Here is a 23,769-nt window from a genome sequence, read left to right as displayed (position 1 = left end):
CAGACAACATGACTGTTCTTCAGGCCGACCATAGTAGGGATTACAACCCCAAGACTCGAAGAGTTGGGCAGCGTAATACTCCATACTGATCACAGAGGGCACGACATTGTAGTAATTTGATGCAGAAGCAAGCCAAAATTGAATGCATTTCCTCGTAACCGTTTGACGCCGATGCCGATGCCGATCATGGTAAACTAGGGACCGCCATGGGGGAATCATTGTTGCATGTTTGTTTATTGGTGGCCCATGCAGACCGTTGCGCGTGTGAATTCGCATGCCAATCCCTAAATGCCATGAGACCATGGCCTTCCTGTACACCAGCATATGAAAAGCCGCAAAGTTCTTTTTTGTATTTGAATCCACGCATCCATCCACGACCCAAAGACCAAATCCATCCCAGGGGGGTTGTTGTGGTGTACCGCGCTTGTCCACACTTCGCGCCGACCCTTTTTGCTCACGTCATGAACCGCACACACGCCACAAAAATCGAAGATCCGTTTCTTAAAAGATTAAAGAGTTGGAAAGTTCGTTTATGCGGCGGTGATGGCCTGGCGGGTGCGGGCACCGCGCTGGCGGGAGTTGAGGCGGACGTCCTCGCGACCGGCGACAGCCTCGGACTTCTGGACGACCTCCTCGCCCTCGGTGAGGATGAGCTCGATGTGGCAGGGGTTGGACATGTAGGGGTTAATCTGTGGCATGGGTTAGTTCGTCCACTTTCTGCTGCTGGTCTCTATCTTTCTCCTTCTCAGAGGATAGACTCGGGTGGTAAAACGTACGCGACCGTGGGCACGGTATGTGCGTCTCCGTTGCTTGGGGGCCTGGTTGACCTGGATGTGCTTGACGACGAGGTTGCCGGTGTCGAGGCCCTTGGCGTCGGCGTTGGACTCGGCGTTCTTGAGGAGGCCGAGGAGGAACTCGGCGGACTTGACGGGCCAGCGGGCCTTGGTGACGCCGAAGGCCTTGCCCTGGGCGGTGCGGCCGATGGAGCCGGCGTAGCGGCGGAAGGGGACGGCCTCCTTCTTCTCGGAGACGTTCTCGAGGAAGGTAACGGCGCGCTGGAGCTTCCAGCCGTTGATGGCCTGGGCGGTCTCACGGGTGTTCTTGAAGGACACACGGAGGTAGGCACCGCGCGCGCGAGCCGACTTCGCGGGGGCGATCTCTTGAGCGGCGTAGCGAACCTGAATTTGTGACGATAAGGGTCAGTCTTTTGGGTTCTGGGATATAACGAGCATTGTATGTCGCCATGTGTTCCGCATGTTCCTCATTCCTCCTCTTGGTCGACCATCATGAGTGACATAATTGAGTCACAAGTCCAGTTTTTTCTCTTCCTTTGACATCGTGAAATTTCGACCCTCTTTCGACGAGGGGCAAGGGAATCGTCTCGGCGGCTGCAAACAGGGTCGAAATTTCGTCGATTGCACAGATTTCCTCCTCTTCCTCGTCGACGCGGAACACAGGCAAAGCGAGCGGCGGTGCGACTTACCATCTTAATCGTTGGGTGTGGTGATGGTTTCGGTGGTCGGTCGGTGGTCGGTCGTGGGCTGGCTGTCAGAGTGAGGTTAGAAGAAATTCACAACTTTCGTTGACCCTAGCCCTCCTGCGCCGGGTTGGCTCGCTTGCGGATCGGGAAACGGCAGGGGGGTCGGCCTTAGGGTTCCGCAACCCTATGGGGTAAATGGGCGATTTCTTCCAGCTTTGGCCGGGGAAAAAATCGCAATGGGAAATCTGATGAGACTCACGATTATTCCGATGAACTGATGAACAGTCTGGTGTTTCGTTTGGTTTTTCTGGAATGAGATTGCGGCTTGGGGAGTTGGGACAAATGGAAAGGATGATATTTTGAGGTGTTCTTCAATTCCGTTGCAAGCCAGGTACTGGACACCACCACCTGGTTTCTGACGCTCCTGCCTCTCCCCGAATCTGAGACCCCACTTTGCAGGTGGACCCTGTGTCCCTCCTTATCTAATCGTAAAAAAAAAAACTTGCCGGAAGGCGGCTCCTCTGAAATTCCGCATTGTCCAATCACCTTGATGACCCCACAATCTTTCTGTCAGTTTGGCCCGTGCGTACTCTTGAAGCTCTCAGAAAAAAAGTCCGACGAAAAATTTCAAACACCCAGCCCAGTATCCAGTTGTCCCAACCCGCCACCAAGAGGATTAGCATTATCTGCGCCTCTCACCCCCAATTCGACTCTTCTTTCGCAACTTGGGATCTGCCAGTCTTGTGCTCTTTCTTTTTGCAACAACTAGTCTTTTCCGACTACCCGACACACATTTAAAAGACAATGGCTCCCTTCACTCCTCGTGGCGGCGGTCGTGGTGGTTTCGGCGGTGGACGTGGTGGTGGTGACCGCGGTGGCTTCGGCGGCCGTGGTGGTGGCCGTGGAGGCTTCGGTGGTGACCGTGGCCGCGGCGGTTTCGGTGGACGCGGCGGTGGTCGTGGTAAGTCTTGAGAGAATCTGCTTTTCGCGATGTTGAGTGCGAAAGAATGAGTATGCTAACATGATCCTGCAGGCGGTGGTCGCGGTGGTCCTGGCGGTGGCCGTGGCCGTGGAGGTGTCTCCAAGGGCGGCAGAGGCGGCCGTGGTGGTGCTGCTGGCGGTCAGAAGGGAGGTCAGAAGGTCATCGTGGTATGTCACAACTCAAGGGTTTTCTTCTCGTGGTAAGGATTTGTCCATTAACAAAAGATCGCAGGAGCCCCACCGTCACGAGGGTGTCTTCGTTGTCCGTGGCAAGGAGGACGCCATCGCAACCCGCAACATTGTCCCCGGCGAGTCTGTCTATGGCGAGAAGCGCGTCTCTGTCGACAACCAAACCCAGAACGAGGACGGCACCACCACAACCACCAAGATCGAGTACCGCGTGTGGAACCCCTTCCGCTCCAAGTTGGCCGCCGCCGTCATTGGTGGTCTCGAGAAGCTCTACTTCGGCCCCGGCTCCAAGGTTCTCTACCTCGGTGGTGCCTCCGGTACCTCAGTCTCCCACGTCGCCGATATTGTCGGTCCTACCGGCTTCGTCTACGCTGTCGAGTTCTCCCCCCGTTCCGGCCGTGATCTGATCGGCATGGCCGCCAAGCGCACCAACGTCGTCCCCATTGTCGAGGACGCCCGTCAACCCCTCAAGTACCGCATGCTCATGCCCATGGTCGACTGCATCTTCGCCGATGTTGCCCAGCCCGACCAGGCCCGTATCGTCGCCATGAACGCCCACCAGTTCCTCAAGGTCGGCGGTGGTATCCTCATCTCTATCAAGGCCAACTGTATCGACAGTACCGCCCCCGCTCACAAGGTCTTCGCCATGGAGGTCGAGAAGCTGAGAGGAGAGCGCATCACTCCCAAGGAGCAGCTTACGCTAGGTTCGTAACCCCCTTTTTCCTCTCTGGAAGTGGAAACCCTCCCATGACTAACACACTATCACAGAGCCCTTCGAGCGTGATCACTGCCTCGTCGCTGCCGAGTACTCGCGCTACGCGAAATAAATGTGAAAAAGAAATGGGAGAAAAAAGTATTGTATGCGTTGCGTAAAGAAGAGTGGTGGGTGAGCGGTTGAATCTGTACATTTGCGAGATTCCCACGAGATTTGACTTTTGCTTCAATGGGTACGGTCGGTCGGACTTCATCTGGACAGGCGTTAGGAATTTAGGACTGGTCTAGTTCAAAACTTGCATGTTAACCCATATAGGTATTCAAAAAGTCCCTCGCGGTGAAAATGACATGTTTAATGGGCTTATAGACTTGAATAGGAGTAGTAGTTCGTTGCGCTTTTTGCTGCCTCATATTGTTCCCCCTCGTGGTGACTGGCTCTCGCAGTGACTAGCATCCATCCTGATATGCGATCATTCACACTCCGTCTGGCTCCGATTACCTTCATTATCGAATGTCAGTAGAAGCTCAGGAACCCCTATCCCCATCATGTACGTCTAGACTTCATGCAGCCCAACCCCCGCTTCACTCAATCACATCCACAAGACTTAAGCCAAGTACCGGCGCCCCACACATGTCCGACCCATCCTCTACCTGATCGGCCCACGACACTAATTCCGACGAGAGCTGGGCCGTCGGCCTGCCCTCCAGCTGCTGCCGCGGTTGCTCCTCCTGCCCACCCCCGATTCTCCACCGGTCCTCGTAGCACCCGTACTCCACGAGGTCGCGGGCAATGTACACGACCCGCTCCTGCTCCGGCTGCCAGTCCATCGGCTCAGCCGGGCCTCCCGCGCCGACGCTGCGGGCCCACGACTCGACCGATGAGCGTTGCTCGTCCAGGAGGGACAGGATGCGAGTACGGAAGCGGTAGTTGTCGACGACGAGGTCGCTGCACTGTTGCTGCTCATGTATCTCGCGTCCGGTATCGTCTATGATGCTGCGGCGACGTTTCGAGGCTCTGTGGATCACCGGCTCGAGATTCAGCTCGAGGCCGGGCTTATGCTTAGGTTTTCGGCGGCGTCTCACGATGTCCAGGTAGCTGTCGTCGTCGTTCTTTCGGTTGTCTTTCTTATGGCCCGGTGTTCTTGATGTCCTGAGAACGAGGGCTGTCGAGGGCGAATCTGGTGGCATGGGGATCATCTTCAGATCGCCATCTGTGTTCGACTTGGCTTCGATGTGGTGATTGTGTCGGTGGCGTTTGGGGGAACGAGGGGGAGGATGGTGTTCATACAACGACCGGTGTCTTCCTGTTACGTGATATTCGACGTCTTTTCGCGGGGGGTATCGACGGGCCTTGATGATGGGGATCCCTTCTGTGAGACTCAAGTCCGGTTCTGGGCTTGCGTGTCTGCGTTTGGACGCGCGTTTCGACATTCTGTGGCCTCGTGGCATTGTGCCGTTCCTCGTGGAGAGTTCAGATATTATCTGGGAGGGGTGTGACGAGGATACTAAGATGCGTGATTATCCGCCATTTGACAGGATTCAAGATCAAGATTGCTCATGCTCTGAATACTTGGAAATCATGGGTTTCATTTGAGGCTGTCTGTTGATGAAGTCTTCTTATTTTCAACTTGGTTGTACCTACAAAGCTTGCTCGCGCATCTTCTGGCCCTCCACATACGTGAAGTTTCAACAAAGCTGGAATGGCCCAGATCTTATTCTCCATCGATGGAAGGGTAGGTTTCTAGAAGCCAACAAGCAAAGACTCCCTGGTGCGACGAACAAGCAACTAGAAGGTGTCCATGGAAGCCGCCCTCGTTCAACCTCGAAACCGAACAATGAGACGATGCCGAATCCCACAAAGACTCAACAGCGATGAAGCAGGCTCCTCTGCCGTTGTGACTTCTCGAGATGACATGTCGTTTCTGTCCTCTTCCAGGAGAATGCTCCAAAGAAGCGGTACCTGCCGCTTCGATGGCCTTGGATGAGACATGGGACAAAGCCTACTTCAGTATTTCGAATCGCGAAAGCCACAAGTTTAGCCAAAACCTTGAACAGCTATTGCTTTCTAATGAACTCTGGCAGGCATAAGTCGACCTTGGATTCCAGATGAGGGCTAAAGACTGACGATGTCAGTCAAAAGGATGATCGGCAATACTATCCATCTCGTACCTCAATTGTGAGCTTGAAAATGTTCGATCCCAACTTACCTTACTTTACTGCATGATACGGAAAATCAATAGATCATTTTGCTTCTGGCAAGCCATCTCCCGTTCGACTTTCCTTCGATAGAAAGACTGACCTCAAGATTGAACAACGATCGCAATACTACGACTAAGGCATAATCCGACTATCGCGACGCCACTGCTTCGACCATACTGAACCTGGCTTAGATTCGCCGAAAGAGAGACCGACCTTCACCGAGCGCTAGAATTCACTTAGAAGTTGGCTTGCGGCTGGTCCAGACTCCAGGAGACCCAGATAGTGCTAGGGTAGAGTGTAGATCAACGGTCAACCGACCGACGACGAGTATGTCTCGAGTGGAAAGTCAGACTGCTTGCTTGGCCTCGGCGATTGACATCTTTACAAATCGACTGGAGTAGTCCGCCTCGTCCTCCTGCCCAGAACAGTTTAAACAACCCAGCCGTGCCTCTCTACCTTGACCACAGATCAGTGGTTTCTGTTCGAACGCCAAGTTGCGTTCCCCTGGCAGCTGGGCATGACGGGACGACAAGCCGAAGAGACTTACAGAAAAACAGGCCTGGATACAAGAGTATGTTGGAAGCTTCGGACTCGCCATGGCCAAATACACCTAGGAAGTAGATGTCCTTCGCCGCAATGTGAAATGTGACGACAGCTCTGCCCACCCGGGCTTCTCTCGGCTTCCTTTGGATCCCTTCAAGCAAGCCCATGCTACCTCTAGCCTCCTTCAGTAACTAACTATGGTCTTCCTGTCTACCCCGCGTGGCTGGACCAGACAGAGGGGAACATTGAATTGCAACCCCCAGAGAATATCACCGATTCAGCTTACATCCGTCAAAGCGTCCTCGGAAGAAATGCTCAAATTTCGCGAATGTCGCCGTGGTGGCGTACGCACCCCTGATAGGAGCCATCGCCCTCCTTTCCCGAAAAGAACCGTTCGGGTCTATGTATTACCCCAGACGCTAGCGCTGTCAAGAAAGCGGCACGTTGATTAGACAAGCCACCCAATGAGGCAGTTGGCTCGTATGTGTCCCATCTTCTCGTGGTGGCTGAATTACAAGACAAGAGACTGCATAGATGAAAGTTGAGCGAGGGGGGTTCTCCGTTGCCTATATCTGTTTCCTGCCACCAAAGTGGCTCTGGTCACTCTCAAACTTGGACGAGGCTTTTCTTGGCCTAGAAACCAGGATACGGAGCGATGACTTCTCCTTCTCGCTCTTCATCAACCTTTGTCTGGGTCTGTAGTGATTTGTGGACAAGGACGTGAAGGCGGCTGCGACGAGCGGAAGCTACCTAGGTAGGTGCGCCCCTATGGGTCATGATCTTGAGCATTTACCATCCAGGCCTCGCTCAGCCGTTCCTTCCCACCTCTACGTCCCTCTTTCCTCAATCTACGTTACCAAGTGGGGCCAGGAGTATATACCCCCCCTCAATCCCATTCCCGTCACCAGCACAGCAGCGCCCGTCTAGGTCGGCGAGGTCAGGTCAAGCTGTGTGCGAGGTGGTCGAATGGTCAAATAAACAAATACTCCCATGAAGTCAGAGTTCGGGTTGACTGAGGGGCGCGCTGTTCGAGTCCGGACAGGGGCGTGAATTACAAGGTCAGTATTCCCCTCCTTCCTTTCGTTCATATTTTTTGTATGATGCCCAGGCCGCCAGTCGACGAGACCACCAGAGCAGGCAAAGCCAGCCACAAGGAGGTCGGACAAAGTCGTCACCACCCAGCTGGCCAGCAGAGAGGACTATATCAGAGTGCGTAAGGTATCTGCTCGAATTTTATGGCTGAAAAGGGCATCGACACCACCGCCCTGGCCGAGTCGACAGGGGAAAGTTCTCCTCCGCGGCGTTGTGGCGGCTCATGTTAATTCTGACAGGAACGCACGGACGAGAACCCCGAATGGACGGCCAGGTTCAGCTCCTTCGATCACGCATATTGCGCATCAAGGGCAGACCCTTGAAGCAGGCAAGTCTGGGGTAAGAGAGCAGGTGTGGTTGACTGTCGACATTTTGTGACTAGTGTGTTCTGAAACTGCTGTAGTTGTCTGTATCCGTAGACTATATGGAAAAGTGAGGGGTTTTGATAAAGGCATTAGTGAAAAAAGTTGGGATAGGACTCTCTCCATGTCACCAATTCGCTAGGCCTCTTTGTGTTTCTCCGCAATCTGCCCACCTTTACTTTGTTGAGTCATCCAGATCCATAGATCCGTCGCTTTGTGGCGGAGGGTCGTATACCAACAATATGTTAGAGTTCGACCGTATAGTACCTGCCCACGAGAAGCCAAGACGAGAGACCTGGTCGAGGAACCTCTGGGTATTTAGGGGGAAGAGCCACTCCCGAGGCCATGGTCAGCCGGGAAAACGCCCTCAAGTCCGTCCAAGGTAGCAGTCTGGGAGCGCTGCGATCGATGAAACATAATTTGACCCCCTTCAGAGGCAATGGACCGCCGGCACCAAGACCTCGGATCTGTTGGAGGCAAAGGTAACATGATTCGATGCCGTCAGTGGCAACCAGCCTCGGAGGCAACCCTCTTGTCCGGATTCCATACCAAGCTTCTTCACCGCTGGAATATGATAACAGAATGATCGAGGTTATGATCCGCCGCGACACAAAGAAGAAAAAAAGAAAAAAAAAAAAGGTCAGCACCGAGGATCGAGGCTGGCCAACGACAACGAAGAGCTCAAAGAAAGGTGAAGTAGGCAGCCAGAGTCGCGGAGGCACGGCATAAGCCGGTAAATTAAGCTGGTGAATGAAGACAAACAGTCCATCCGTTTTCCAGCTTGGGCTAGGCCCTATGGATGGGACCCGCGTGTTGGCTTTGCCATGGTTGAACTCTTGGAAGGCCGGCGTGTTTGACTCGAAAAGCTTGGTGGTTGCCGATTCCCAGAAGAGATACGGATATCTGTGCGGTACGTACCGATGCTCGGAAGAGAGCCCCACTTCCCCCGCTTGGGATAGGCAGGAACAGGCACCTGGGTCCTGGGGAATGAGTGGTGCAGTTTTGGGGTAAATGTGGGTAAATTCTCCATTTCCAATGTCACCCTTCGTGCCTTCGTTGTCACCACCAGAAACCTCCCGCCCTGTGGCCTCCTTTTCTTTAGGTCCCGACCTCCTATTCGTAGGCTCCTGGCACCTGCTGCTTCGCTCCGGTCGACCGCACCCAACCAAGTTCATCTCGGAGCATGCACCGCAGCACTGCAGATTCACGAGTCTCCTCCCCCAGACTATGCCTTCATAATGCATTTTAACCCTTCTAGGCTTCTACACCTCCCATCCTCCGGGCTTTGGCAGGCCTGGTAGCTAATCAGCGTTCATCCAGATCCTCCAACAGACACCTCGGTACGGCCGTACTATCCCGTCTGGGTCTTCAAACGACGGCACAGCTTGTGCCTAATTGTAAGGTGGCTGTCTAAAACTGGGGTCGGTCAAAATCGATCTGAGCTTCGTCGCCGAGGTTTAGCTAGGTCTCTCATCACCGCGTGATCTCGTCCAGTCCAACAATTCATTCCAACAGCCATCTTCCATAGATTCGTCTCTGGCGTGTGGCTTGGCACCGAGCAGTCGGAACCACGAATTTCGCAGACGGCGCGGCGCTGGAAAGTATCGCCCCGTCCCATCTCAAACCCATAGGAGACCACACTCCAGACGACATCACGCCGCCGTCGACTTCGTCTCAGTTTTGATTCCATCCTACGAGCACCCGTTCACCACCAGCTCGGAGACATCGTCGATCGTGGCGCTCTCCACGTGGGCGAAGCTACCACCGTGCCGTCAGCCGGTCTGAGAGATGTTGGGACAAAGCAGCAGCTAGCCAGCAAAATCGACGGCATTTCGAGTCATTGTGGCTGGCCGTCAAGCTAGGTACCTATTTCCATCTCAATGACGAATTCTTCGTAAGGCCCTGCGCGAACCAACGACTGCACACTGACCGTTGCGTCCCCAAACGGAAAGGCTCCCTATCTTGAGAGGTCAGAGATCAGTCTTTGTTCATACCTGATTCACCATGGCTTTGTCACCAGCACACCGGATGATACGGTGAAAGCAATGCGGACGTCAGTCTTCGCTAGCTGCCGCCTTCTACAGCGTGGCAATGCCCTATTAGATTGGATGGTGCTGTACGGAACTTTGCAGCAGAACGTCAGCGCCCACGGCCCGTTTCCAACAGCACCATCAGAGGGTTGCAGAATGAGACCCTTCTATGGCTTAAGCATTTCGTTGAAAGCAAGGCCAACTAGCCCTACAGTCTATGGAAAACTCCCAATTTCCTCGAGTCGTGATCCCGATCTTTTTTATCGCAACTACCCTGCTAGTCTTCTTCATGGGGTCAGCAAACACGAGCTCCCTTTGGTCCAACAACGACACATCCAAATTACAGCCCTCGATCCCTGGTTTGCGGTGGCTTGACAAGGGTTTCACTAGGAGGATGGAAGTCGAGAAAGGCATCGGCCAGGAGGCGCCTGAGTGCCAGACAGTTTGGGGTTTGGAACCGTGGTACCCTTCCGCTGACCATCCCGCCGCCTTGACCAAGGTTTGCACGTCCAAGCTCCGCGAGAAAACATGATATTTCCGCCTGAAGTAAGTACAGGGTTGGCTTGGGTAGGATGACAAGCTCCCATCATAATGCCAGCTCAGGGGTATCCGATCACCATGAGGAGGCCACGCGGTGGGGGAGGATGGCGACGGCCATCACTCAGGAAGTTCAGAAACTGAAGGCAATTTTGTTCAACGAATACGGGCACTGCAGAATACCTACGGATATGCAGCTCGACAGCTCACCCACCTAACGAAGAACTTTGGCCCAGGGCCAGGGGGGCCTTGTAACGGTGCTGCTGGAGGGAATCAACCAGGGGTCCCTGGCGTCCCCAGGTTCGTCCGACCCCGCGCCAAGCTGGTTCCAGTGGGTCCGGATGCGGCGAGCTAAGTCCTTCACTTGGCCTGTTCCAGCTTCCACAACATCCATCCTCTAACTCCCTAGTGCCCTCACACTTCTCTTCACGCGGACATGGCGACCACACCAAATCTCCAGCAATTGCCAGGTATCTGTAGTGTCTTCTCTCCCGTGGTTCTCTGCCCAAGAGGGTGTCCAGGAGGGTACTCACGTACTTACTTACACGCCCCGTCCCAACATGGAACATGGTCTCGACAGCATCCTGGCCAATCCGGCCCTACACAGCCCCTGCTACACGCCATGCGAAGGCCCAGGGCCTGCGGCGCCTCGATGAGTTGATGACTGGCTCCTTTCCTCTTTTCTTACATTTTACCGTCGTTGCCATCATCTTTGATCCCGTCTTCTACGCCTTTTCCGGACCATGTTGGTTCTCGTTTCTCGACAATTCGGTTCCTGGATTCTGGCTCAGCACATCCGCTTGTGCTCTCCTGCAGACCATCCTGGTCAGGAGTTCGCATAGAATCTTGATAGGAAGTTGACATATTGGACTGCCCCTATTGGGTTGGGCAACACCTTTACAACCCGTTGCTCGTCGGAGTCGTCGCTACTTTCGTTGGCTGGGACCTTTCAGTGAGGGAGGTCAGCGTACTTGAACGGTTGGCCATCCACCATTTCACGAAACCGATTTACAACATTTCGAGCAAGGCCCACGACCAAAGCCGTCGACAATCACTACCACTTGTTCAAAACATCACTGGTTGCCGTCAACGCAGACACCAGTCTGACGCTGTTTCGTACCGTGTAAATCGACCCGGCCACACAAAAGGGCCTTTGCCGGTTCCGTATACTACCATCGACAAAATGGACACACCCCAAGAGAAGGCCAACTTGGACAAAGGAGACCTCGACCTTCTCAGTATCATAGAACGAACCTGCTCGGTCTTCTCGCTGCTGGGATGTGTATTCATCATTGTCACATTTTGCTCGTCTAGAGCGTTCCACAAACCCATCAACCGGCTTGTATTCTTCGCTTCCTTTGGAAATATGATGACGAACGTTGGAACGCTCATGGCAAGGTCCTACATTGGTTCTCCGGACTCGCCAGGCTGCCAGCTTCAGGCGTTCCTGGTTCAAATGTTGGTATATCGGCCCCGCTACTGGTTCGCGACTAACACACTGCAGGTTCATGCCGGCTGATGCATTTTGGACGCTTACTATGGCTATCAACGTCTACTTGACATTCTACTACAAGTTCGACGCCGAAAGACTACGGAGAATGGAGATACCGTATCTCGTTTGCTGTTATGGAATTCCCTTTATCCCAGCCCTGGTCTATGTCTTTGTCAGGAACGGCGATGGATTGAGGGTCTATGGCAACGCGACATTATGGTGCTGGATTCGACCTGAGTGGGAGATCTGGCGCATTCTCACATTCTACGGACCCGTTTGGTAGGTTTATTTGTCGCTTCAATTGGGCTTTGCTAATTGTTCCAGGATTGCAATTTTGATCACTTTCTTCATCTACATCCGCGCGGGCCGAGAAATCTACCAAAAGCGAAAGCAGCTTCACAATTTTAGCTCCTCGGACCACGACCAAATGAACTCGTTCCACGACGTTCTAACCTCGATGAAGACGACCGAAGTCTACGTCACCTCGGAAGCGATGGATCAGCCTCAGGGTTCTATTGGTCTTGCCACAGTGGGAAGACGTGGCTCGGAAGCCGGGCCAGTCCCACGACTACCCAACGCTGCTTACTCTGTCAGCATTTCTGCCAATCGCTATAGCCGCAATGAATCACAAGCCGAAGCGGCTATCCCGCCTACCGAAAGTAACACGGCGGATACTTCCGCCCAGCGGCCGATGAACTCTGCTCGTCGACGCAACTACGAGCTCAACAACGCGGCTTGGTCTTACACCAAGTGTTCGATCCTATTCTTTACAGTCATTTTGATCACTTGGGTCCCGTCGAGCGCCAACCGCGTCTACTCGGTCATACACACCAAGGAGTCTTCGACGCCGCTAGAGTTTATGAGTGCCTTTGTTCTCCCGCTTCAGGGCTTCTGGAATGCGCTCATCTATGTGGTGACTTCATGGAAAGCCTGCAAGACGCTATGGACCGATATTAAATATTCGTCTCGACGGCCAGATGTGACGGAAATTGTGGGTAGTTTCAGGCACAGCGACCAGTTCAAGATCCCGAGCCAGAACCGCAGGACAAAAAACTACGAGAGTGAAAGCATAACGGAGCTTACGAATAGTCGACCGGCTTCGAATGAGCAGCCATCGCGGTCGTAGTGTGTGAAGGAGATGTGCCCTTGTCACGATAGCGAAACAATTTCTTGTGGATGATACCCCGAAGCCATGTTGTTGTTTTGGGAGGCCCTGCCGCGGAAGCAGGTTTCAGTTTTTTGCTTTTGGGGGGCATTCGTTGCGTTGGCATGCCCCAGCTGGATATTTATAACGATCTTGTCTGTAAAATCTGTTGGTTGTAGAAAACACATCATTTATTATTCATTTGTCACTCTGCAGAACTTCAACATTTCCGCCTTGTGAAGTCTCCTTGATGTAACGTCTCTTGACGAACTCGTTGTCTCTAGTAAATGTATTTTGCCCACAACGCCACGAAAAAGACGCCGTTGAGACTGGCGCTCACGACCAGACGGACTAACTTGAGAAGAGAGAAAGCGCATTCAGCTTCCACGTGCCGTCGGTCCCGAAGACTAAGATGGATTCCTGCATTTTTCCAACGGCGCGCTCCTCCTCCTCGGGTAGTCTAAGTCTGGACTTGGGTTTTTCGTCTCGTCTTGGTGTCGTCTGGTCTCGTCTCAGGGCACTACGCGCGCGCAGGAGCCGTGCCGTATAAGCAGAGCACGTAAGTATGTATGTTGCGGGTAGTGCTTGGACTCTTTTTTCTCTCTTTCTAATTGCAGAGAACGTAATGGATCGACACTCCCAACGGTCCGTGAGCTCAGAAATTGTTCCAAACGCACGTTTCTCGGGGCGGTGCGTGTTCTGCGAAGACAGCTGCACGAGCAAAGCTGAGCAAACGAACTCGTGGTCCCTTTCCAGGGTGCCAAGCTGCCGGCACCTCGCGTTTGTCTTTTGGTTATGCAGACGGCTGCTGGGACGCGGGGGTTGTCTGTGTCATTTTTTCCCCTCTTCCTGCCTTGCTTCGCTGCCCTCCATTCCTTTCGTCTCTTGAGTGTCGGGCTTCGTGTTACAGCCTCCCGTCTTGACTTGCTGTCGGTGTTTCTGCGGCTGGCTGATCTCTTCTCAGGGGACACTCGTCTCAGTCCTAGCTGGGAGCCATGTCACTGAGCAGGTACGCAGTGTACTAGGAAAGAAGTCTTTAGTCAGGACTGACGAAAATTTGTGCAGACCAAATTTTTTAAGTTTTACATTGCTTGACGCTGATGAAGATTTTAGTCAATCTTTACTCGAGAGAAAGAGAGAGAGAAAGAATTACGGATACACCGCCCCTCTATCCTCTGGGACGAGGTCTGCGCTGGACTTGGGGGTTGCAGAGAAGATGGAGCAAATTGCCCGAGTACCATTCCATTCCCTATTCCCACGCAAACCCACTTTCCCAGCCCAGTGGGTTTCTGGAGAAAAAAGATCCCACGCAATCCCACAAAGCCAAGTTGGAGGGGAACCTTGGCGGCGCGCATGCAGGGGCATACAGGGGTGTTCATTACCGCATGTACTTTTGAAAGTCGACCTGATTGACAATCGCGCACCTCGTCCTCAGAGAATGGCTGCGGAAATAACAGAGAACGATGGAAGAGCGCGGGGGAAGTTGGTAACCTGGCGATGCCTTCTCGGGCGGATTTGCTTCCCCGAATCTTGGCTTCGATGCAAGGGATCACCTCGAGCTCGCCGTGCTCTTCCGTTGCATCTGCCCTGGTTTGTTTGCCTGCGTTGGCTAGAATGATGCTGTATTAATCACCATGGTCTCGAAGCTAGAGGTGATGTTGGTTTTGGAGTGTTGAACTGGGCGGGTTGCTTCATCTCGCCGATTCGCAATATTCCCGCCAACATAGTTTAGAAGTGACTGCTCTTGCTATTGGAACCCCTCCTTCACCTGCTCTTCTCTGCTCTGCTCTGACGGTTTGACAAGCATTTCAATCCTTGTCGCCCTATACCCCCAACATGACACTATTACTCTATACGTACATGATAGACACCGCGGGCTCAGGGCGGTTCCTGGCCCGTGGAGGAACCATCAAGACAAATGGCAGCTTCAACCAATGTAGTGTACCAAACGACAAGAAATGCCGCGGTCGAAGATCTGATCCTCATCGAGAAACGGGACTATTGATATCCATTCTCTAGTGTAAGAAGTCGCATGCAAGACGATGCAGGCATGCAGACAGTAGCACTGTAGCAGTCAAAATTCCCCGAGTCCCGACGAAGCAACATTTGACGATACCACGGTACCACGGCACTTGCTCTCTCGAATGGTAAACCGCTCCCGACGATCCCGTTTCATCTGCCGTCACGGTTGCTTTCTGGGGGGTCTGGATTACACGATTTCCGAAATGCATGTCTAAGCTACGGTGGGGCGGGCGCAGCTTTGGAGATTTTCGTTTTTACGTGGCTGATTTTTCTTCCCGCGCGCTGGTGGAGGCCGAGGATCCGGACGTGAAGTGAACCCCCGCGCGCTCTCATTCATCGTGATAACTTGTGTGGGCGCGCAGGATGATGGTGCCCTTGCATCTCCTGTGGCCGTCATATGGCCGTACCTCATTTGACATCCGTCGTTTCTTCTTTTTCGTCGATGACGATGTGACTCGAGCGTTCAACGAGTTGACGAGCCACCAGACCCGAGACACAAACTCAGATAAAGCAATGACGGTTCCCTGGTGGCCCGATGCAATATGTATGGATATGTTCGCCCTGCAGCGTACCTGCAGCAAAAGCATCGCGCGGGCCGCGGATCACTACATAATAATAATTACAATCACAAGATCAACATCCCCCCAACTTCAGAGATAACGAAGTAGTGGCGGGATGAATACCGTCTGCCCGAGTCCCGAGGCAAAAAAAACAACAACAACAATGCCAGATACACCCACATGCCAATGAATGCCGATACGGTCGAGTCCAAGTCAGCCCCACCCCTGCCCGCCGACTTTTTCTCAGTCTCTCTCAACGGTGATGAAGATCTAGGGCGTTCTTCAACGGCAGTGGCTGCTCCTAGCAAGCCCTGTTTTTTGGGGACTTTCTTACCAGAGGGACGTCAAAGCGCAAGAAGTACCGCAGTTTTGGGGACGCAACACGTGTATGTGCCTTACAAATCGTATGACTGCTCTTTTTTTTTTCATTTTTTTTTTTTCATTTTTTTTTTTTCATTTTTTCTTTTCATCTCTCTGTGGCTATCCGTAATCACTGTATTGACCTGGTGCGGTTTGGCTATACAACGGAAGAATCGGGCTGTACACTCGCCCTTCTCGTAGGTAGATACGTTTGCTAATGTCCTTTGAGGAGATGGCACGAGTGCGACGGAGCGAGGTCGGATTTGAGAAGATGCTGATGTCCTGCAAACCGATATTCTTGCCCAAGGCCGACTCTAGTACTACATTTCGCTCTAATGCTCATCTTCCCTCTGTCGGAGTGAGGTGTAGATAGCTTAGCTTCATATCTTCCATCCAGACTTCCACGCGATGTAGTCTTCATAGAAGCATTATAAGTCGAGGAACTCGATAGCCTTGTTCAATGTGAATATCATCGTGGAAAACTATATCGTCAACTCCGTTTTCGAAACCTTTGCATGTGTATTAATGGGTAATATCTGCCCCTAAATGACACCATGTGCCGCGAATAGTAACTCAAGGTTGGCAAACCGCTTCAGCCCGCAAAGGTTGAGCAGCTGTCGCTGTTCACGATGGGGTATGGTTATTACAGACAGAAACCTTGAGGAGATGCAAACTTTTCCTTCCATATCTTTGATATACTCGTGACAAGAAGAGAAACCACCAAACCCGACACATACACATCACATTTACAAAATATCAGACAGCATCGACTTCCTCTTCCAATATCAACTACGACAGACATCATCCCACCAGCTTTCATTCCACCCCAACTTCGAATACACCAACCCTCTTCAAAAGTATACCTCCACAACTTCCCTCCATGATGCCGCTCTTCGCAACTTTCCTAGCCGTCTCCCTAGTCAGCCTCTACACAGCGGGTTTCGCCACAATAATCATCTGCGATAACAACGATATGCAAACCTCCAAACAGGAGGAGAAAATGGAGGAACTGCTCGAGAAGAGAGAAGATGAGAACGAGGTACTTGACGAGAAGAGAAGAGAAGATTTCAGCCCTGAGGTACTACGAACCCCCGACCCCTTTCTTGTGTTACTCAAGCTTGATAAGAGCCCTTTGCGCTAACATCAAAGAGAAAAGACTACGACCATGAGACGGGATGAATACTATTCTGAGGATACCTACGAGTATAGAGATTATCAACACTCACTTTCGGAAGGAGAGTAGAGATATTGAGCGGGCAGGAAATGACGAGAAGAAATGCGTTGAATCCGAAATAAGTCGGCCAGCAATAAGCATGTTGTTCATCATTAAACCTCTTCGCGTCAGTCAATATCTCTCATCTTTTCGTTGATAAGAAAGCAGGGTGGGATGGATAGAAGACGAGCAGATCACGGTGCCTTCAGAACTAGGCAAACTTACGTTCATTTCTTTCGTGTTTCAAGTGTGTCGACTGTCCTTCCTCCGGCCCCATGAGCCACTACCACCTACGCGCACCTCCAAATTCTCATCTTGGCATCATTCAGCCGGCAGAGTACGGCCTCCGACGCCTAGCATGAGACACCAACTCTGTGGTCCCGGCCCTACACTATATGCCAGAATCAAACTCTCCAAAAGTTTCCCGCGATGTAAGAAACGAAGTGGATAATGCGGGGAAGACGGGGCCAGGATGAGCCCTCAAGCGATAGTTCGTCTTAACACCAGGGTCCCATCATCGTGGAGCCCTCTAAAGATGAAGGTCGGTTCCTGAACTTGATGTGCGGGGGGGATGCTGGGAAACTCTCTGCCCGGTAAATCCGAACTCATCTGGGGTTGCCTTCATAGCCGAAATGAAAACCAAACAAATCTGCCTGCTGCTCTTCTTTTTCGACCTGTCAAATTCAGACACATCATTAAATATTCGAGTCATACGGTCAAATGTCAAGCACAAGCTTCGGGAACCTCGCCGGATACGTTTCACACTCAAAGGTTGGCAAGTCTGTTCCACGAGCGACATCCACCGACTGACATAGACTTCACCGCAACGATACGTGATTCAAGTCTGTATAATTCTGCTGCCGACATTGGGTACTCTTGCAAAGTAATAAATACAGCTGATTCCAACGTATAGTGGCAGCGCCTTCTTCCGTAATGCTGCGGGCCCACCCGGCCTCTCAGAAGTTCCCAAGAAGCCTGATAAATGAGAGCACAGTGGCATACATAGAAAATCACACCGTGTCCCGTTGGATCCGTTTCCCAAGCCGATATGTAAAGCAAGTGGCTCTGTCGGCCATCCAGGGGGGGTATTGTGAAAGAAATCTGGCCTCCAACGCCGTACCGAGGGAAACACCTCTGCTCCCTCAAAGTGACAAAAACATTCCATCCGTTCGTTTTTGGTTCGCGAGAGAACCAACCAGTTTGAGACAGAGCGACTATCATCACGCTTCTTTGACCGCCTCGATGATGCTGTACTCCCACGCTGTTTTGAGCTGCTCACACTCTTCCACAATTCTGGGGTTCTCCCACCACCACTGATCTGCAGTAATGTACTGTCCCCATACTTCCCTCCACAGCATGCGGCCGACGATACTGCGGAGCTCCTGCTTGACAGCCTTATCTGCAAGCACCTCGGCATCGGTCGTGGCCGTGTCTGGTCTGTCTGTTGGTGGTATGGCGGAAAACCTCACAGTGGTGATGGTACTGCCTTCAGCACGGAGGGAAGCATCTGCTAACCACAGAGGGAAGAGTTTGCTTGGATTCATGCAGCGGAAGTTCTTCTCTAGGTTGAAGATGAGGTTTTCCTCAATCCACGAACGCATCAGAGGACCCAACGTACTCGTGACGGGAAGGGGGTCGATCAACGTAAGGTGAAAGGCACCACCGGCAGCGAGGCACCGGTGAACATTTTTGAGAAGACTGGGAACTTCAGGCGATGGCAGAAGCGCCGGTAGTGCCAACGAGTAGACTATGCCGAACAGAGACGGGGCCACTGGGAAGGCCGATGGCGAAATGGCAGGTACATTAACCGGGTGGATATTTGGAAAGAGTGTGTGAGACAGCGGCGATGAAGCCAGATGGTACACTTGCTTATTGAAGTGGATGGCGGCCAGGTATGAGGTTGTTGCTGTGCAAGTTAGTCAGAGTGACGAAAAGTTGAGTTTTGCCTCTACTTACCCTGAGTCTCGTAAAGCGCGAGGACCTTCTTCGCCTTGGCAGGAGTAATTTTGTTGGGATGAGCCTTCGCTTGGTCCACCTCCACTGGCTTGTCCATGTTGTGCAAAGAAGAAAGCATCCATCTCTTCTTTTCCATCTCAAGCTCCTTGTAGAGGCTAGCATCGGTGGTCTCGCCCCAAACCTCTTTCAACCGCAAGAGGCGAATGCTATGGCTTGCAGCGGCCATTCGCCTGATCTCACGCTGCATCCCATTAAGATCCATGGACATGGCACATGCGGCATCGAGCTCTGGTGTCTCTTCAATGACCGCCTCAATCATTGGCGTTCGCACTTCCGGAGGTGGACCACAGTCCCAGGCATCTGGTGGTCTCCAGGAGTCTGGGTTGTTGGGCTTGAAGGCCATGGACCATGAAGGAACTCGCCGCAATGAACGCTGCGGACTAGAATGTCCAGGAAAAAGGTTGACAGGCGAGTCGAGCATGGCCGGTGATATCATGGCTGTTACCGCCGGCCTATATCTTGTCAGTGACGATGCTGTAAGGGGATTGCGAGGCACTTACTGCGCCGCTGGAGAACGTGGAGGTGTTGGGGGCTCCTCCTTGACTGGCTCAGCTGTGATGGTTATATGAGAGATCATGCCTGAGATATCGTTTTCTATCGTACGAGGCAGGATGGTGACCTCTGTGCTTTTGGTGATAAATGAGGTTGGGCCGAGGGTCTGCACGTAATGTTCCCTCTTTGCCGACGTCGACTCGGCGACCGATGTATTGCATGGGGATGTCGGACCGCCCATAGAGGTGTCTGTCCACTTAGAGAAAACAGAGTCTAGGAATCCTGAATATCAGTGAGCTGTGGCAAGCTTGTGGAATTGGGCTTGTCTACCTCTGTTGGATGAGATTGGTGAGCTCTGCTGTGACTCGACAGAATGCTGCTCTAGCGGCATGTAAGTGCGGTCGACCGTGGTGACGGGGCTACATGGGAGCTCCGTGGGTAGTGGCGGTGGCTCCGAGACAGCTGACAATAGCGAGCCTCTGAATGTGCTATCGATGCTCGGGGCTTTGAGAGCGTGTGTGGTGGATGTTTTGGTGCTCGATGGTGTCAGTGTCCTCTTAAGACTCCTAGATCCGAAGAAGCTGAACGGTTTGTTGTCGGACGATGAAGAGCTGCGAGTGGACATGGAACTCCTAGATACTCTGGTCTTATCCTTGTGCTCCCGCTCAACTGCTTTCCTCTCGCGGTGCTCCTTCCTAGACTCCCTGTCGGGGTCCGTCCACACGACTTCCCACATTGCGAGTCGTTTCTCGTCGGTCCAAACGAGAGACGTGTGTTGCAATAACGATCCGAGTGGCCAGGTGAGGTGTTAGGGATGCTGTGAATACACGGCCAGGCGGCTTTGATGCTGATTGAGACGCAAAATTGTGAGCTTGAACCGGCCAATCAATCGCATGCCCGAAGTTCGGAAAACGGCGTGTTGCTGAACGTTTGGGCCCTGTGGAGGCTGAGGTCGTAATCCGTCCGATGATTCGCGTCGTAGAAGTGAGTGAGGATGAAGTTAAGATACACTTGCGGTCGGCAGTAGGAAGTCGCAGGGGTGAAAGGTTGAAAAGCTGCGATGACCGACAGCCTGGACCATGGAGGAGAGCCGGCGAAGGTTGAATAGGGGGGAGATGCAAGAAATCGGATTGACGAGAGTGCCGTCTCGAAGGGAGGGAAGATTCGACAAAGTGAAAATGGGAAGCCGACGTCGGCAGGTGGTGTACGGAGGAAGTTGAATGTGTTGGTTGGCCAATTCCGAGAAAAGATGGCAGGAGAAGAAAGGGCAGTCACGATGTGGCAGAGGCAGGTGCAGTTCTGATTGAGAAGGGCGCTAGTGTATCAGGAGGACCACGCGAAACCTGTATCAATCGGGAAGGCAGGAGACGTCAGGTATAGAATGGAAGCCGGGGGAAGGAAGGACCGAGGGAAGACGAGGATGAGGGCGAGGACGCGGACGCGGACGCGGATGCAAAGATGCGGTATGCGAAACTGCAGATAGATGGCAGTTGACAGTTGACGTGCACGAGCGTCGCTTCCGGTTGTCGTCGTGCTTGTGCGGCAGCTGCAGGAGATTCGACACGCGCCGCAGATGCGAAATGCAACGTGAGGGATGATAACTCCAGGTCGAGATCCGGTGCGGCCGACGACAACAACCTGTGGAATCGGGAGTATGAAGTGCGCAACCTACAAACGGGCCAGCCTCTCGGTACTTGATGAAGAATAGAAACAAATGACACAAGAGCGGGAAGAGTGCGTCAGAAGAGAGTGAGTGGCCCGTTCCGAGAGATTTGTATTTGTACAAATAGGTAATTACTTTCTCTCTTCCAACAGGAACCAGGTTCGACAGTGTGTGATCGTACGTGTCCGTCTGATTATGTACCGTGCTATGGATAGGACCAGGACACCAGTTGATACTGTTGGGCAAGCAGGTTGGTTCGCAAGCCGAGTCGGCGGTCGATCAAGCTCCAGTATGAATTTGTGCTCCCCGGCTTGTCCATATATCGAATTGGGACTAACACAACCGGCTTTCCTTGAACCCCCTTGGTCTTGGCTCCCCTCTCAATCTCGCCGATAGCCCATGCAGTCATCTGAGATTTTGTGGCGTCCTGCCGGTCATGGCCCTTGGGCCCCCCATCCATCTGGTCGTGCTGGTTTAGAATCATTGGACATTGATCGGCAAGTGTTTTTCATTGTCTCAATCCGTCCTCCTCCCGCGTTGCTTATTCCACCACCACCAGACAAGGGCGTCCCAGCCGGCATCGTCAACTTTGCCCTCGCTCACAGACAAGAAGTGACTGTACGCCCGAACTGCCAGTTGCACCAGGCACAACAGCGGCGACTTGTGGCAGCCAACGTCAACGGGACGCATCGCGCCGTGCCACATTGGTTGAGGAAATATTGAGATGAATGCTCTTCTTCACGAACCGTTCCGAACCGTCAACGGGTTTCGCATTGTCAAACAGCAGAATTCCATTGCCCGGCCTCCCTTGACTCCAGGCACGTTGCGACCCTCATTCTTGGCCAGAATGGAACGCAAAAGGGCAGGCAAACCAGGACATGCTCATTGTGTCCTGCTTTACTGCCCCTGCCCCGAACACTCCAAGACGGCGCCCATGGAAGCTTTCAGCGAAAGGGACGGTGCGAAGCTTACGTTGCCGACCACATGGCAAAACCCATTGCTATCTTTGGGGGCTGTGGACTATCGACAAGTTCGCGCGTCGAGCTGCGTCTTTGTGGAAACTAGCCGCATCTTTGGAATCCAAATTGCCTGGTGCACACCATTCGTGCTGGACGAAAGTGAGCTAGACATGCGATGGGGAAGCATCGGGGCCGTGTTTGCTTCCGTTTTTGCAAAGTGCCCTCGCACCATTGAAGACAGCTGCAAGCTGCCTTCTCGACTCAAGGCGGTGCTCCTCTCGATCCGCAGCGAAGCGGCAAGACCGGCGGGGAAGCCGTCGTACAGAATCTCTCCATGAGTCCATGACAGACGCGGTCGTGTCGTCTTCAGCTGTCAACTCTGCAGTCTGGTGGCTCTGTAGGTCCCGGCAGACCGTCTTGCGGAAGGCATCCGGTCAAGTCGTCCGGGGATGTCCATGACCCCGGCGAGAAAGTGACGATCCGGGCGATATGGTGGCATTGCAGCCTACACAGTACCCGCTCGAAGCGGATTCCAGAGACTCGGACCGGCAGACCGCTTGTTGGGAGCAGAGAGCAGACGATGAGACGTCGTGGATGTGTTTGTGAAGGGGTCCAGGGGGCCACTGGTCTGGGCAAACGTCAACACTTGAGCAGGGGCTGATAAGTGGCTAGCTGCGAAGCCACGGCGGTGGCATCGTAGTCCGATGTTTGGTGTTGGCGTTGGAAGACTCGCAAGACTCAACCCAAAGGCTAAGGTAAGAGTGAGATGGAGTGCAAGGCAGGGAAAGAGGGCCACTGGGATGTCGTCTGCAAGGTGGAAGAGTCGGGATCACAGATTGGATTCAGGGCGCGGGTGGATCTGCAGGGAGACGGCAATCCGGGGCAGGGCCACCCCTGAGGTCTGCCAGATCTAAACCGTCTTGGGGGACAAGGTGGTTCGTGAGTGGTCAGGTTCCAGCTTCCCACTGCAGCGGCGCCGCTAGGGGGCCCGTGTCAGGGGACTTTGCAGTCTGCGGGGCACGTCCTGGCGGCCGTAACTGCTGGCAAGCCTACTCTAAAGCACCTTAGTGGCCCAGGGACCACTCACGACTCAGCGATGGCATCGTCCGGCCAAGCCCAACACGCCCAGGTGCGCCGCGGAGCGATCCATGCCACCCTCCACTATCCTTTTGGCGGCTCACTTGGCCACTTTAAGCGAGTTTGCCAACCAACGACAATGGAGAGCACACTGTTTAACTCCATCGTTTTGCATTACTAGAGGATTGCCGCAGTACATATAGACGCTACCCTGCCCTCGAATTCCGCACTATTCAACCTCAACCCTTTTCTCACCCATCCTTTCCTCCATTCCACCCTCTCCCTCGTTAAGGGATTGCTAGAATCGCAGTTTCGATAGCTTATTAATAAGCTAGTATTACTATTTAGAAGTAAGTAACCTACTCTTATATATAAGCGCCGGGAGTCTTACTATTATAGAAATAGTAATAAATATACCGGAGTACTTAAAAGAGCTTTTTAATAAACTTCTAATACTATTTAAAGCGATTATCCTCGAGCTATAAGAAGAAGCCGAGGCGCTATATTAATACGGCCCTATCCGTCTCGTTAGTACTAATAATACTCTTTTTAATATAGGATATATTAATAATACTTTACGGCCGCGTTATTATACTTTATAAATTATACTTAACGTCGGTAAGGATTTTAACGTTATTTACTAA

At 52.8% G+C, this 23,769-nt stretch overlaps 10 protein-coding genes across 10 annotated transcripts; 4 read left to right on the top strand and 6 right to left on the bottom strand.

The window, feature by feature from the left end:
* Positions 1-530: 530 nt before the first annotated feature.
* Positions 531-1,486, bottom strand: CABS01_01397 (ribosomal protein L22; the record flags this gene model as incomplete). The annotated part of the gene is made up of 3 exons (XM_060534777.1): positions 531-689; positions 777-1,178; positions 1,484-1,486. 3 exons carry the CDS (start codon positions 1,484-1,486, stop codon positions 531-533), a joined length of 564 nt encoding a protein of 187 aa, XP_060397966.1.
* A 178-nt stretch (positions 1,487-1,664) lies between these two features.
* On the bottom strand, positions 1,665-1,883 carry CABS01_01396 (uncharacterized protein; the record flags this gene model as incomplete). The annotated part of the gene is made up of 1 exon (XM_060534776.1): positions 1,665-1,883. A coding segment is annotated over one exon (219 nt), but the record flags the coding sequence as incomplete, so codon positions are not given.
* Positions 1,884-2,284: 401 nt separating this feature from the next.
* On the top strand, positions 2,285-3,477 carry CABS01_01395 (fibrillarin; the record flags this gene model as incomplete). The annotated part of the gene is made up of 4 exons (XM_060534775.1): positions 2,285-2,441; positions 2,514-2,629; positions 2,694-3,354; positions 3,419-3,477. The coding sequence occupies 4 exons, from the start codon at positions 2,285-2,287 to the stop codon at positions 3,475-3,477; spliced, it is 993 nt and encodes a 330-aa protein (XP_060397964.1).
* Positions 3,478-3,946: 469 nt separating this feature from the next.
* On the bottom strand, positions 3,947-4,795 carry CABS01_01394 (uncharacterized protein; the record flags this gene model as incomplete). Its single annotated transcript, XM_060534774.1, has 1 exon — positions 3,947-4,795. One exon carries the CDS (start codon positions 4,793-4,795, stop codon positions 3,947-3,949), a length of 849 nt encoding a protein of 282 aa, XP_060397963.1.
* Positions 4,796-10,726: 5,931 nt separating this feature from the next.
* Positions 10,727-10,991, bottom strand: CABS01_01393 (uncharacterized protein; the record flags this gene model as incomplete). The annotated part of the gene is made up of 2 exons (XM_060534773.1): positions 10,727-10,766; positions 10,816-10,991. The coding sequence occupies 2 exons, from the start codon at positions 10,989-10,991 to the stop codon at positions 10,727-10,729; spliced, it is 216 nt and encodes a 71-aa protein (XP_060397962.1).
* Positions 10,992-11,310: 319 nt separating this feature from the next.
* CABS01_01392 (G-protein coupled receptor) lies at positions 11,311-12,745 on the top strand (the record flags this gene model as incomplete). Its single annotated transcript, XM_060534772.1, has 3 exons — positions 11,311-11,585; positions 11,632-11,898; positions 11,944-12,745. 3 exons carry the CDS (start codon positions 11,311-11,313, stop codon positions 12,743-12,745), a joined length of 1,344 nt encoding a protein of 447 aa, XP_060397961.1.
* Positions 12,746-16,588: 3,843 nt separating this feature from the next.
* CABS01_01391 (uncharacterized protein) lies at positions 16,589-16,884 on the top strand (the record flags this gene model as incomplete). Its single annotated transcript, XM_060534771.1, has 2 exons — positions 16,589-16,783; positions 16,831-16,884. 2 exons carry the CDS (start codon positions 16,589-16,591, stop codon positions 16,882-16,884), a joined length of 249 nt encoding a protein of 82 aa, XP_060397960.1.
* A 1,254-nt stretch (positions 16,885-18,138) lies between these two features.
* Positions 18,139-20,162, bottom strand: CABS01_01390 (uncharacterized protein; the record flags this gene model as incomplete). The annotated part of the gene is made up of 4 exons (XM_060534770.1): positions 18,139-18,824; positions 18,875-19,386; positions 19,435-19,699; positions 19,757-20,162. 4 exons carry the CDS (start codon positions 20,160-20,162, stop codon positions 18,139-18,141), a joined length of 1,869 nt encoding a protein of 622 aa, XP_060397959.1.
* A 634-nt stretch (positions 20,163-20,796) lies between these two features.
* On the bottom strand, positions 20,797-21,573 carry CABS01_01389 (uncharacterized protein; the record flags this gene model as incomplete). Its single annotated transcript, XM_060534769.1, has 2 exons — positions 20,797-21,064; positions 21,428-21,573. 2 exons carry the CDS (start codon positions 21,571-21,573, stop codon positions 20,797-20,799), a joined length of 414 nt encoding a protein of 137 aa, XP_060397958.1.
* A 240-nt stretch (positions 21,574-21,813) lies between these two features.
* Positions 21,814-22,386, top strand: CABS01_01388 (uncharacterized protein; the record flags this gene model as incomplete). Its single annotated transcript, XM_060534768.1, has 1 exon — positions 21,814-22,386. One exon carries the CDS (start codon positions 21,814-21,816, stop codon positions 22,384-22,386), a length of 573 nt encoding a protein of 190 aa, XP_060397957.1.
* Positions 22,387-23,769: the final 1,383 nt, after the last annotated feature.

The sequence above is a fragment of the Colletotrichum abscissum genome (genome assembly GCF_030869225.1).
Source record: "Colletotrichum abscissum strain IMI 504890 chromosome Unknown Scaffold_3.1, whole genome shotgun sequence".
Lineage (NCBI taxonomy): Eukaryota > Fungi > Ascomycota > Sordariomycetes > Glomerellales > Glomerellaceae > Colletotrichum > Colletotrichum abscissum.
The sequence above is the reverse complement of the archived record's forward strand: the minus strand, read 5'-3'. Positions and strand labels throughout refer to the sequence as shown.